This window comes from Zootoca vivipara, chromosome 17 (genome assembly GCF_963506605.1).
Source record: "Zootoca vivipara chromosome 17, rZooViv1.1, whole genome shotgun sequence".
In the NCBI taxonomy this organism is placed as follows: domain Eukaryota; kingdom Metazoa; phylum Chordata; class Lepidosauria; order Squamata; family Lacertidae; genus Zootoca; species Zootoca vivipara.
This window is the reverse complement of record NC_083292.1, coordinates 1,993,033-2,006,283: the sequence shown is the minus strand read 5'-3', so window position 1 is coordinate 2,006,283 and position 13,251 is coordinate 1,993,033. Positions and strand designations below refer to the sequence as shown.

The following is a 13,251-nucleotide window of genomic DNA, read 5'->3' as shown; positions in this document are numbered from 1 at the left end:
GTATTAATCTTTAAATGTTTGCTGAAAACTTTTCTATAATGTCAGGGCTTGTGCAGACAAATAAGAAAAAATATTCCTGTAATAAGTTGGCTGCTTGATATGTGATTTCAGTTTTTATGAGGTTTTGTAATTATACAGCACTTACCCATCCCAAAACTGTGATTTATAAGCATTTCCAGCGGCGTAAGGAGCCGCTCAGTCACCCGAGGCGGCAACCCGTTCTGGAGCTTGCTTTGCTTCTTCCTGAAAAGGCGCTCCGGAGCAGGTTGCCGCCGCCTGCGCTAAACATTTGTTAACTACCATGTGGCAATATCGCCACCCAGTGGCCAAGTGTAGCGTCACTCCACTGCACATGTACTGTACGGAGCGGGTTGCTGGCTGCGGTGCTTGAGTGCCATGATCCTCTGTGATCCCGGTGCTCAAGTGCCAGTGACGACAAACCACGAGCAAGCTGCGGAGCGCGTTGCCGGCGGTGGTGGCAGGATCCTCGGCGATCCTCAGCGCTCTGCAGCTCACCTGCTCGGCGCGCGCTTTGCTTGTTCCTGGGCGAGGATCAGGCCAGGGAGGGGCCTCCGCGATGGTGGTTCGTGTTGCGGCGAGGCAGCGGCAGCCGCCGGAGGTGGGGAGGCGGCACTGCCCCCCTCAGAGGGGAGCTCGGGGCGGCCCTCCCCCACCACCACCCCTTGTTACACCCCTGAGCATTTCTATAATCAAATAACATTTTCTCATCATTTACAAAATCTTACCCCCACCACACATGCAAATATTGTTTTGACAGGCCAAGACTAAAATGCTTCTCTCCCTCTTCCCCCCTTCACAACCCTGCACTGACACAGTAAGAGACCACCTTAATGAAAGACTCACAAATACTTTATTTTTTTCTCTTGAAAAAAGACACACATCTGGAATATTCTCTGTATACTATGGCATGGGAAATATGATGAAATGGTGTTTGGCAACAGTTGTTAAAAACAGGTCCTTTCCAGTAACAAAGCTGGGATAAAGTGGCAAGTCTTAGAAGTCTGAAACTGGAAACACTTTGGTGGTGGTGAGCTAAGTCAAGGATACTGTGCCACTTTGGTCCCCAGAATAATCTTAAAATAAAGGCACTTTCCCTTCTGTCACCCCAAAATTAGCACCAAGTGTTACAACCCTCAGCAGCCCTGAAGTGGAGAAGAACTGAGTGTTTCTTCTGTAAAATGTAGTTTGTGCGTGCGCAAGCAAGGAAGTATGCATCATGTTTCCAGCTGGGTTTAAACATACAAGAATGACAACAGCATTTAATTGCTTGTGGAGTGAAAGGTGTTGTGCTTAGGATAAAATCAGAGGGAGACTCTGACACAGATGCAAATTCCATCCTGCTCTCCAAACCCACCCCACTTTAATTCTTATGTGAAACTTTTGATAGGTTGTAATGGGAAGGTGGTGCTGTTGGAGTGAAGGCACTAAAATCTCAGGGCATGGAGATAACCACCCTTATTTTTTCAAAGGGGTCAGCTTTCAGGAAAGCTACTGTAGTGCAAGAAGAGAAGAACCATGTGCACCTACCACTCTTCCAGAGTCAGGTGGAAATACACCTGAGTTTGTTCTGCTGGGCCCACCCACACCCAGGCCACATATATTGGTAAAAGCTCATTAAGGATCCTTGGTGAAGAGGAACAGAGGTATCAAGTATCAGGAAAAAATGCTGGAGTGAACTGTGTTTGAGTCCTTTTGCAGAAGAGGCGTAGTTTCCGACTCCTGAATTTGGCCATTTGGTACATTTGGCACCTGTGGAGTCTTTGCTCGAGCATCTCTCTGAAAGAAGCAAGAAAAGTCTAGTTAGAACCTGGACTATCAGAAAGGAGAGTTTGCATGTGCTTCAGTTGGGCTGACCCTTCTTATAAATCCTGGTGTGGAGAGTCAGCTCAAGTCTTATACAGTGGAACCTCGGTTCCCAAGCGCCTCCGTTATCATACATTTCAGCTCCCGAATGCCAAAAACCCAGAAGTAAATGCTTCTGTTTTCAAACATGCGACGCGGCTTCCACTGAGTGCAAAAAGCTATTGCAACCAATGCAGTACCTTGGTTTTTGAACATTTTGGAAGCCGAACGGGCTTCCGGAAGAGATTTTGTTCGAGAACCGAGGTACCACTGTATCTGGCCTGCTTCACATGCAACACTAACAGCACAGCTAACTAAATGTTCATGTGCAAGAGCCTCAGGCTTGTGCACTTTTCGTTCCTCTGCAGTGTGGCTATGAGCTATCACTTCCATTTTAAACCAACCATAGTTTAGGGTTGTGTCCAGACACTGTGATTAATTTTAATTCTGTTTTTTTGAAACAACAACATGCCAGCTTCAAAGACCACAGTTTTGAAATTTGCTTGTTTCAGATGTTCTGAACTACAATTCCAACCATGCCTAGTCAGCGTAGCCAGTAGTAAGAGATGATAGGAGTTGTCATCCAAAATTTCTGGAGGGCACCAGGGTGGAAAAGGCTGAAGTAACCCATAGCTGACTAGCCTTGTCTCGCCCAGGTTTGGACATAATGCTAAGCTGCAGCTAAACACAGAAACGAAAGTTTCCAGTTTCCACCTAGCCATGCTGGAAGAGAAGAAAGGGGAAGAGTAGCCAAACCATAGTTCAGTGTTACATCCAAACACAGCTTCAATCTTTTACCACACAGAGGTGACTGAAGTTTCCCCTCACATTACCAACCTTTACCACACAAGGGCACATTTGAGCAAGATATTGTTGCGGCAGAATTGATATATCCCTCCATCAGGCTAATTTCCATTTGTGTAAGAATATGCAAACTGCACAAATATCTAAGGCTCACATTACCTTCGCACCTGGTCAGAATGAACCAACAGCTTTATCTGTTTCGCTGTCCTATATTTCATCTTTCCAATAATGCTAGAATTTGGGATTGCCTAATAAAGCCAAATGGCAGTAATTCCAGACAGAACAAGAGTAGGCAACTTCTTAGCACAATACATACCTGATAAGATTCACCGTTGTAAGATAATGGACCTTGTTTAGATGGCATTTTAAAAAATGAGGCAAATTCCTGGAGAAGAAATCTTAGCAAGGCTCTTGGTAACTAAAACAAAAACCCCCAAGTTGGAAGGCAGATAGCTTCAAAATACACCGTCAAAAAGAACGTGGACTAGGATGTCTGATCCGGAATGTATTTCTTACATTGGAATTATAGCAAAAAGTTACTCCCCAAAATCCCAAGCAGGCCTTCATAAACTTGGATCCAGCTTTATCATTATTATTATTTTCAAGAAAAATGGGGTGAGCAAGAGCAGGGCATGGGGTGCTGGAGGGAAGGGATCCCAGGAGGCTGTTGTGAGCAAGAGGGATTACCTGGGTGGAAATCAAGATGCCCACCATTGCACCTACATCATTTTTCAAACTCAGAAGGTTTTGAACAGAACAAAGATACTTTGGTTTTACAATAGTTGACATTACCTTTTATTGTCATGTATCCACCTATAGTCTCGCTTCCTTCCGAGCTGCTGAGTTGATGTTTTTTTCTTTGGAGATCGGGTCGGTCCCTTTAGGTCCTGACCCCTTATTACTACTCCAAAATAAAAAGAGCTTTCCCTAGAAAACAATCAGTCTGGTTTAAACAGTGTTTTTATGCTCTAGTACTAGGTCTGTTTGGTTATTTATCTGAAGAAAGGAGAAGACTATCATTTAAGTGAGGGATGATTTTGTTTTTTTAAAAAAAAAATTCATCTAAAGAATAAGATCAAAGTAATCACTGGAACTAATTTATGGAGTCTAATTTATTCAGTGTTTGATACAAAAGGTTTGGTTTTCTAGATACAATATGATTTCCATCTTAGATTTATTAAGAGATGTCAAGTTTTATTTAGAATTTGTTTTTTTATATATTAAAAAGTTGGTTCTCAAGCCAGATTCAAAAATGGTTTGTTCACATCTCTCTCTCTCTTGTTTTTTTAAAGCAATGCTTTAAAAACTCAAATCTTCTCCCTTTGGAAATTTAAGACAAGAGTTATAAGTCTGCAAGCTTCCCCTATGTGTTATACACACCCACACACTGTATGTTATTTTAATTCACGGAGGGCTTTTCAATCTGTCTATCCACACAACCAGCTTACAATGTAGGCCACTATTATAGACTGCAAGCCCAATGCAAGAGAGAGAGAAAGACAGACAGACAGACAGACAGAACTTGGCCATGCATCACGGCCGGCTCAGGCATTTGCACATCTTGGGGTCCAAGCAAAGTGTTTGGCTCTATCTGTCACTCTGCCACATTCACTTTGCTCAGACTTCCCAGTGTGGCAAGAAGCAGCGAGAGAGAGAGAGGGTTCTCTGTTTGCATGCCCGGCTTTTTCAGGATAAGGCTTCCCATCTAGGGGGGCTCTTACCTGTGGGCCCTGATACTTATAGCCAGTAACGGTTTGCATCTCAGTGGGCCCCTCTTTCATTGTCTGTTGAGAGAATGAAGATTTCACGCGAACACCATTCTCAACTGGCTTGAGTGAGATTAGAGCTTCATTTAATTACTATAGTCATATTTTTCACTTGATAATCCAGGCTACAAATCATAGATAGCTGTGCAATTGAGTTGGAAGGAATTCTTACTGTTTAAAACAAAGTGGGCTTTAAGGAATCAGGATTCAACCTCCTTATACTTTTATGCTCAACAGTGGCAGCATCTCAGAAGAACTCCAGCTGATAAAAAAATAGCATGCTTAAAAGTTTAATGAATATTAAAATGACCAGCTAAGGAAATCAAGGAATGCACTCTGGTTGGAGCTGCAAGGCTACTTAACAGCCATTGATGAGCAAACTACCAGCGCTATGCCTTCATAGGGGAATTTTGTCCTTTGAATCTGTATTGCACTGGACCAAACTGGACACATTATTCCCAAATTAGCTAATGCATGACTTTTTAAAATGTAATAGCAGTTGGGGGTGGGGAGAAAGACAGAAAAACTCTAAATTTAGAGTATAGTCAGGACAGCAGAACATTTGATAACTTTCTTGATCGGCAACCAGTAGCTGTTATTACTACTGGAAGGAGGAAGGAAACTGGCTGATTTGTGAACAACAGCAGTAGAAGATGGGCCCTGGAGGATGGATCTTGGTACATGAGGCCACCAGCTTGCTGAAGCTAAGTAGGTTCGGATCTGGTCAGTGCCTGGGATGGGTGCCACCTGGAAATTGCATTTATGCTGCCTTTGGCCACGTGTTGGAAGAAAGGTGCAAGATAAATGTCAACTAAATATTGTTGAACTTAAGAAGCCCCTTCAGGCCCCAGCCAATATGGCCAATGGCCAGATGAGATGTGAGCTGTGGTCCTGCAACTGCTGATGAGCCACAGATTCCCAACCCTGTAAAGAACTATAGTTTGGTCCAAACTTCTATGTCTACTCATCACCCATCTCTTCACATCAATGGGCCAGCATTTCCTCATAGTTTCAGGGAGGGGAAAGGGGGGCTGTGCTGGCTGGGGTTGATGGACATTGGGGTCAACAACATCTGGAGGATGCATTTGTATACCCTATACAAATATCCATAGATCTATACCCGTAGATCTCAGGGTGGTTCACAACATAAAATTAGAATGTAAAAAACACAAAAGATGGTATTTTGGATAGGGAATTTGTCAGAAGAGTGAAGGCTGGTGATAAATATAGTGGAAATCCCAGTGTCTTCATGAGAGCATGTGATTTGGGAATTGCTGAAAGAGGCCATCTCTGACCTCAAGCCAATCATACGTATGATTAATACACCACTTTTCAAAAGCTGTCAGTTTACACATTCAGCTGCCTTTTGTAGAAGACACAGTAATCAAGTGATCTATGCCTGCATAGAGTTTGTACACCCACCAAGTAGTTATTTGAAACCAAATTAAGTGTTTTGTTCATGAAAAGAGAAGTGGGGGTTGGGGGCAGGTGGAGAGAAATTATTGCCTCCCCCCCACAAGCACATCAAAATACCAGTTCTGATCCTGAGCTGAAATCCTCACCTCCACTTCTTTATCTTAAACAAAGGACATATCTACAGTACTCATCTATTCCCTGTTCTGACTTCAGTGGCTGCCAAACGTAGGAGGCAACAAAGGGGAAAGACTACAGCACCCAAGATTCTTTCAACCAGAGACTGAACCTGGATCACCTTTCCTCCGAATAGTCCTTCCCTATTGCAGCAAGGTGGGCTTCCAACACTGGTCGGGTGGTGGCAGAGTCTGCAGAGTTTGATCCTACAGGTCATGCCATACCACACCAGAACCCATGGAGTGAGAATAGATGGGAACACCCAAAATCTTCAGCTGTACTTGAGGGTCAATTTTTAAAAAATTCCACTAGAAAAGCCCTTACGTCCATGTGGAGATGATGGCAGTATTGAATCAGTAGCTCGTGTGCTGCTGGCTTGCATTCTTTATAAAGATTTGAGGAGTGAGGTTATTACCCCTCTACTACTATCCATACCAGGTCGCTCAACCATTGCTACTGTGTCTTTTCTTGCAGCAGATCAAGATAACCAGGTGACAGCAAAAACTGCAAATTTTTTAGCAGGGACAATTAGAATAAGATGTATTATTTTATTAACTTACTAACATCCCTCAGTTGTTGTTGCTTTCTCACATTCAACCCTAGAGTAGTGCCTAGATTCCCTAAATTGGCGAAAACTGGGTAAGATTAAATTACGGTAATACAGTTCTGAAGTTTATTTCAGTCAGTAGAGCATAAGCCTCTTAATCTCAGGGTCATGGGTTTGAGCCCCACATTGGGCCAAAAGGTTCCTGCATTGCAGGGGTCGGAGTAGATGACCCTCGGAGTCCCTTTCAATTCTATGATTCTAACACACTTTCCAACTTCCGAGGAGCATGACCAACTTCAAAGCAAACCTAATGAATAGTAGATACAATGCTATCAATTTAAATGGTTTTAAGAGTCCTGTCAGAACAGGTTGCTTAAGCTTGCCTCCTGCAACATTTTGCAACAAAGAGATTTGCAATTGAACAGACCTAAGTCAATTATAGAAAGAAGCACAGAACAGACAGGAGACAGCTCCTTAAGGCAGCTTCAAAGAATGGGGGATGGGCAAGAACAACTTCCTTTCTAACTAGCTGCCCAACCCCCTGGTCATCTCAAATATACGGTAGATTGCAATTATTTTTAATGCCACACATGAAAAGGATTCCAAAAGGAAATCCTAGCAACGTTGAACTCAACTCAACTGGTAAATGATTTCTCTCATGGCTGTGAACATTTGCAGGCTTTTGAAGGGACAGATTTTTCCTGTTTTCAAAATCAGGAAAATAATTTCTAGTAGCTTGGGGTGAGAAAATATACTTGCTTACTAATACCGTAGAAATCACAATTGTTGTAAAATTACTCAGTCCTCCATGGCAAACAGCCAATTTAGTAGCCCCTCTCTCAGTCTTCCCCAATGTGGGGATGTTTTGGACGGCAACTGCCATCACCCCCAGCCAGCGTGGCCAATGGTCAGGGAAGGGGGCAGTTGCAATTTGATAGCATCTGGAGGGCATCAGGTTGGAGAAAGCTATTCCAATAGCCCATTAACATACTTGTTTGTAAAATAAAAAAATTCCTTCAGTAGCACCTTAAAGACCAACTAAGTCTTTATTTTGGTATGAGCTTTCGTGTGCATGCACACTTGTTTGTGTTATCTTCAAAACTCACAGCCAAAATCACTGGAGCACCTTCCAAACAAACTGATTGTTCCCCAGAGTCCACTTTGCCCCATGCATCAGATGGAACATCTAACACACACCTATATCCCTTTGAAAGCAAGAACTCGCATCACTGGTCATCCATCTTTCAACGCTAACAATGGAGCACAACCAACCTTGGCTGATGGTGACCAGGAGATTTGCAGAGTACATACCTTTAAATCAGGGCTGGGGACCCGGTGGCCCTCCAGAAGTCATAAAAAGGTAAATGTAAAGGGACCCCTGACCATTAGGTCCAGTCGCGGATGACTCTGGGGTTGCGGCGCTCATCTCACTCTATTGACTGAGGGAGCCGGCATACAGCTTCTGGGTGATGTGACCAGCATGACTAAGCCGCTTCTGGTGAACCAGAGCAGCGCACGGAAACGCCGTTTACCTTCCCGCCAGGCGGTACCTATTTATCTACTTGCACTTTGACGTGCTTTCAAACTGCTAGGTTGGCAGGAGCTGGGACCGAGCAACGGGAGCTCACCCCGTCGCGGGGATTCGAACCACCGACCTTTTGATTGGCAAGCCCTAGGCTCAGTGGTTTAACCCACAACGCCACCCGCGTCCCTCCAGAAGTCATAGAATCATAGAATGGTAAAGTTGGGGTCCTGAGGGTCATCTAGTCCAACCCCTTCAGCCCCAGCAAGCATTGCCAATAACAAGGGGTGTGGGAGTTATAGTTTGGAAACAATGGGTTCTCTGCCCCTGCTTAAAACGTTGCCAGTGAAGACGGCACCGGTGGGAAAACTCATAGCTACGTCACCCTACTGATTTGGTCACTATTTTGGTACAGCACAAAATTCCAGGTCACATTCTAAACAAAGCCACTCAAACTTGGCTCCCTCCGGCGCACTTTAAAAATGTGTGGATGTGCAATTCCCAACTGTGCATGATGTGGGAAATCCAGGAAGTGAAGTGTCTTGTCAAAATATCCTTAGAAATGCCTGTGGCCTTTTCAAGTCTTGGCATGCATAAGCCTTTTGACAAATCACTTCAATGCAGATAAGGATTAAAAACTGATGGGTAGGACAAAGACTTCAAGCATTTCCTTTAATTTAATTTAATGTTTTTAAACAAATACTGCAGATTTCAACTGCAGAATTCAGGCTGAAATGTGTGGTTCTATACCTCCTTTCTCCAGCCTCTAAAAAGTTGAGATCTCATTACTGCCTGTCTACTATCATTATATAGTTTAGTCACAAAGTGGTTATGTATTTGGGTGGAATCAGGAGTATTCTGGGTCTGTGCTTCCTTGTTGGAAAGAGATTAAGTTCTTTTCAAACATCTCCCTCTAAGCCTTCTACAACAACTACCTGCTTCTTCTTTGCCAGGTGACCTCTTTCATTTTCAAAAGCAAAGCTTTCTATATACAGCTGTTCAAGGAATGTAGCACCTTTGGCAGCAGGTGCAGAAATAGCATATTTGAATGCACAACATGTTAAATACAAGAAACCTCCCAACTTGTAGAAAACTAGTTTTTTGTGTATGGGGGGGGGGGTAAATATGAGTTTTTTCTTCTTCTTGCCATTCTATATCCCATATTGAAAATGGGAATGAAAGCATGCTACCACCTTCGATTGCCTTGGATGGCAACCTCAGTTGGTGGTGCAAATCTGTCAAGAGTCACACCATAGAGTTTTAGCAGATTGTATAGCCTGGCTCTGAGTTTTGGCCTTCCTTTATAAAATCTGAGAAGATAAAAAGGAAAGCCAAAACCTGCATTCTAAAACAAATATGATTTTTCCAATTTGAAAGCAAGTCAATCATGGGATTTAATGAGCAAAGATTTCAGGGGTTCAGTTTTGATATGATTAATTGTTTTATTGTTATTGTAATTATGCACCAATTTGGATTTTTGACAATAAACTGCTTAGTGCATATTTACATGGAAAAGTGAAATAATAATTTACATAATTCAATCGATAATAATGATGTTGTTTTATTCCTACCTTGCTCTTGAGCCCAAGAAGAGTTGCCGTCACAAGCAGTACACCTCCCAGGGCGACCAGGATATACTGAGCATAGTTCAGCACCGCAGGGAGAGTCACCATAAAGGTACGGTACATGGTGAAGACATCCCCACCTATCTCTCCACTCTGCGCAAAAAGAAGAAATGAGTGTGCATATTTTAAAATAAATAATGTTATGAATAAACCTAATAAACCAAAGATAAAGAGCATAAAGAAATACTGATACAGCAGGCTATAAGCAGCATAAGGTTGGACTTGCTGCTCCAAAACATTACAAAAAGTACTCATTTCCCCATGAACTTGTTCAGCTGGTTTATATGTATTATTTTGTAATGTTAGCTTAATCATAGTTACTATGGACCTTTTTTTTCAGCCTATTCATATACAGTATACTCCCTCTGCCCCTGTTAGGTAGGCAGCTACCCTAGGTGATTTTTTTCATTCCGTATAAAATGCTGTAGCAATCTCTGTCATTTTGACAGTATTTCAGATGGGACAACTAATGGAATGCTAAGCAGTATAATTACAATTTGGGGTAGGGTGTTTTCCCACACCATGAGATAGATTAGGAATTCCAGATCTTTCTCCAACTCACAAAATAGCTTTTGTTGATTAATCTTTACTATATCAGATTGGAAAACTGAGCCGAAACTAACAAAATGAATTTCAATAGGGACAAATGTCAGGTTCTTCATTTAAGTTGAGAATAACTACTTTTGCTGGCATCCGCCTGTCCTGTGAGACAATGGAGTGTGCCTTTGGGGATGAAGCGCAAGCCTGGGTATGGAGTTCCTGGGCTGCCCGGGAACTTGACCTCGTTGGATCCACTCCTGGTCTCATCTGCTCAATCTGCTGGAGCCTCTTTTCGCATGCAGGCAAAGTCCCTAACTCACTGAGGGTTTGAGACCCATTGTCTACCCTCACCTGGTATAGTTGGCCAGGCAAAGCCATTCCCAGAATGTGACTGCTGTCGCTGGCTGACAACTTCTGGAGGAGCCACAGGTGATAAGCTAGGTGCAAGGTGGTGACCAAAGGTAGACAAGCTACCCCAGAAGGCGCACAATGCGTCTCCCACCAGAGATACTACCTCTCCCCTAATATAAGACAGGGGACACCTGAATCGCCAGCAGTGCATGTGAAAAGTATCTAAGGGGTTAGATCATAAGTTTAACATGAGTCAACAGTGTGATACAGCAGCAAAAAAAAAAAGCTAATGCTGCTCTAGGCTGCTTAAAAGCTGACATGCTTTCCTGTGGAGAGCATTATGTAAAGGGGGAGCCATCATTGAAAAAGCCTGTTCTTGTGCTGCCACCCTCTTCAGAGGATGCACAGAGGGCTCTGGCCCTGCCCTCCACCAGCAGGCAGCCCCTGGAAGGTGGCACAAGAGGAAAGGGGGCCTGGGGATTGGAAAAGGTTCCCCTGTCATGTGCTGTAGTGCTGGACTCCATGGTCTAGGCAGCCTTTCCAAGGGTGGCCCCAGATTGGCAGGGGAGGCAATGTTACATGTTTCTTTTGGTTTATTTTGCAGAGCCTAATCTAGACAGTATCAAAAGTAGCAAAAATAGTTGCATTCTCACAAAGGGGTGGGATGGGGAGCTTTTTCTACAAGAGATTATTTTGGACAGAGGCGCGATTCATGGCGAAACGATTTACAACTTGAAGCCAAGTGTTGAATAAGCCATTACAAAATTGGCTTATGCAAGACCGACAAACGTTTAAACACCCCTTTAAAAAATAAAAGAGGAAGCAACAGTGTTTGGCTTGATTCAGCCCACTGCAAGCTTCTCACAACTCACCTCTGCGAACCAAATGAGAGGTAACACGACTGTCTTGATTGACCCTGTTTGCCTGAAAGATTAATAGACAAAAATGAGAACTGCAAGAACTTTCGATGGGGTGATTGCTGGTTCAATATTCCTTTCTGGATTTAGGGCCCAGCTGAATGTTACATGCCAAGGCAGAGGTGGAAGGTCTGAGGTCCAGGGGCCAAATGCTTCCCTCCAAGCCTCTGTATTGGGTCCTTGGCGCTTTCCCTAGCTACATCCCTTTGCTGTATAGACAAGTTGATCTTATAGTTTTAAGGAAAATGCTCCTCCAGGCATTCATCCCTCCTTGAATGCTGTTACCTGGATGGAGCATGGCCTTGAACCGTGATTAATGCCTCCTGCTTGCATGAGTAGAGAGGTGTGTGTGCACACGCGCACATGCGCACATGCGCACATCAAAACCTTTGATTTTTGTAAAGCTCATTGGTGGGGAAGCTCAGACCAGGGAGCCAGATATTGTCTGGATGGGAGGATACAGGTGTGTGTGTGTGACAGAGAGAGAGAGAGAGAGAGAGAGAGAGAGAGAGAGAGAGAGAGAGAGAGAGAGAGAGAGAGAGAGAACTAGCCTGGTGTACATAGATAAAATTTACATTCACTGCTCTGTCCATTTCTGTCTCTGCTCAACACTGACATGTGGCCTCCGGAAGGTTGCACAGAATGTGGCCCTCAGGCTAATACAGTGGTACCTCTACTTACGAATAACTCTACTTACGAATGTTTCTACTTATGAATGGAGCTCCGTCCGCCATCTTGGATGTGGTTTAGATAGGATTTTTTCTACTTATGAATTTTTAGATAGGGTTGCTTCTACTTACGATTTTTTTCTCTCAATGCATTCTGTCACAGTGGTCGGATGGGACTACTTCAGAGTAACGACTCTCCACCGCTCTGCATTTTATCTTTTTATTGGTGCTGCGTATTTACAGTGCTAAAGGTAGAGCTATTTACAGAGACACATCTTTTCAGCTTTCATCAGAACCTCCGAATGGCTTTTGGCGCGTCTTGCGCCAGCATAACAACTTGGGGAGCCCCATCCTCTTCCCCCGACGCTTTCTGCGAAGTTCCGGAGTTGGGGGGATGGGTCTGCCCCCCCTCTTTCCTCCTTCCTGTCCCACCTGGGACGCTGGCTCTTCTACCCTGCCAGAGCCTTGGATCCCACTTCCTGTTTCCCCACTGGAGCTGGAGCTCTCCCTGCTCTCAGTCGTGCTCTGGGCTGGGCTGGAACTCAGGAGGGGAGGGGCTTCGCGATACCCCTTGCCCCTCACACATTCCTATGGGATTCGACTTACAATTTTTTTCTACTTACGAATGTGCGTTCGGAACGCATTAAATTTGTAAGTAGAAGTCCCACTGTAAATGTTATCCACCCTTGCACTAAGGTATACAGTATATAAACCCCCAGCAACCTGATCTGGCCAAAGCTTCCTTGAGGAAGGGGTGAATCTGGATGAGAAGAACAGCCAAGATGGACAGAGAAGAGGGTCACAGAGTTGAAAATAAGCAATCTCATGACACCTTGAGAACTTTGCTACCTACCAAATGCCGGGGACTTTCTTCATAAAAAGATTGAGCTGCAACTTGATGGAGCAATTCATAGGAATGCCAGTCAACTGCATTAGGAGGAAAGAGATGGTTTTTATCTTTTTAAAACTTCTCCCCTGTTTAAATACTTTTACACTGCTCTCCCAGGGTTGACGGCCTAAAAAAAAGCAATTCACAGCAGCAGCACACAAAAACAAAT

The 13,251-nt window shown here is 43.8% G+C and overlaps 1 protein-coding gene across 4 annotated transcripts in view; it reads right to left on the bottom strand.

The window, feature by feature from the left end:
* Nucleotides 1-852: 852 nt before the first annotated feature.
* The window catches only part of SCARB1 (scavenger receptor class B member 1), a 50,239-nt gene continuing 37,840 nt past the window's right edge, over nucleotides 853-13,251 (bottom strand). Inside the window, exons 9-14 of one of the 4 annotated variants that reach the window (XM_035097617.2) lie at nucleotides 13,047-13,120; nucleotides 11,481-11,532; nucleotides 9,664-9,810; nucleotides 4,389-4,451; nucleotides 3,460-3,594; nucleotides 1,659-1,797 (exon numbers count right to left, since the gene is read on the bottom strand). In XM_035097617.2, the coding sequence (XP_034953508.1) occupies nucleotides 3,481-3,594; nucleotides 4,389-4,451; nucleotides 9,664-9,810; nucleotides 11,481-11,532; nucleotides 13,047-13,120 (450 nt within the window). In that variant the 3' untranslated portion in view covers nucleotides 1,659-1,797; nucleotides 3,460-3,480. Of the gene's footprint in view, nucleotides 1,798-3,459; nucleotides 3,595-3,718; nucleotides 4,452-9,663; nucleotides 9,811-11,480; nucleotides 11,533-13,046; nucleotides 13,121-13,251 lie in introns of those variants that run through there. The other 3 variants (XM_035097619.2, XM_035097618.2, XM_035097616.2) reach the window with 3 other exon arrangements.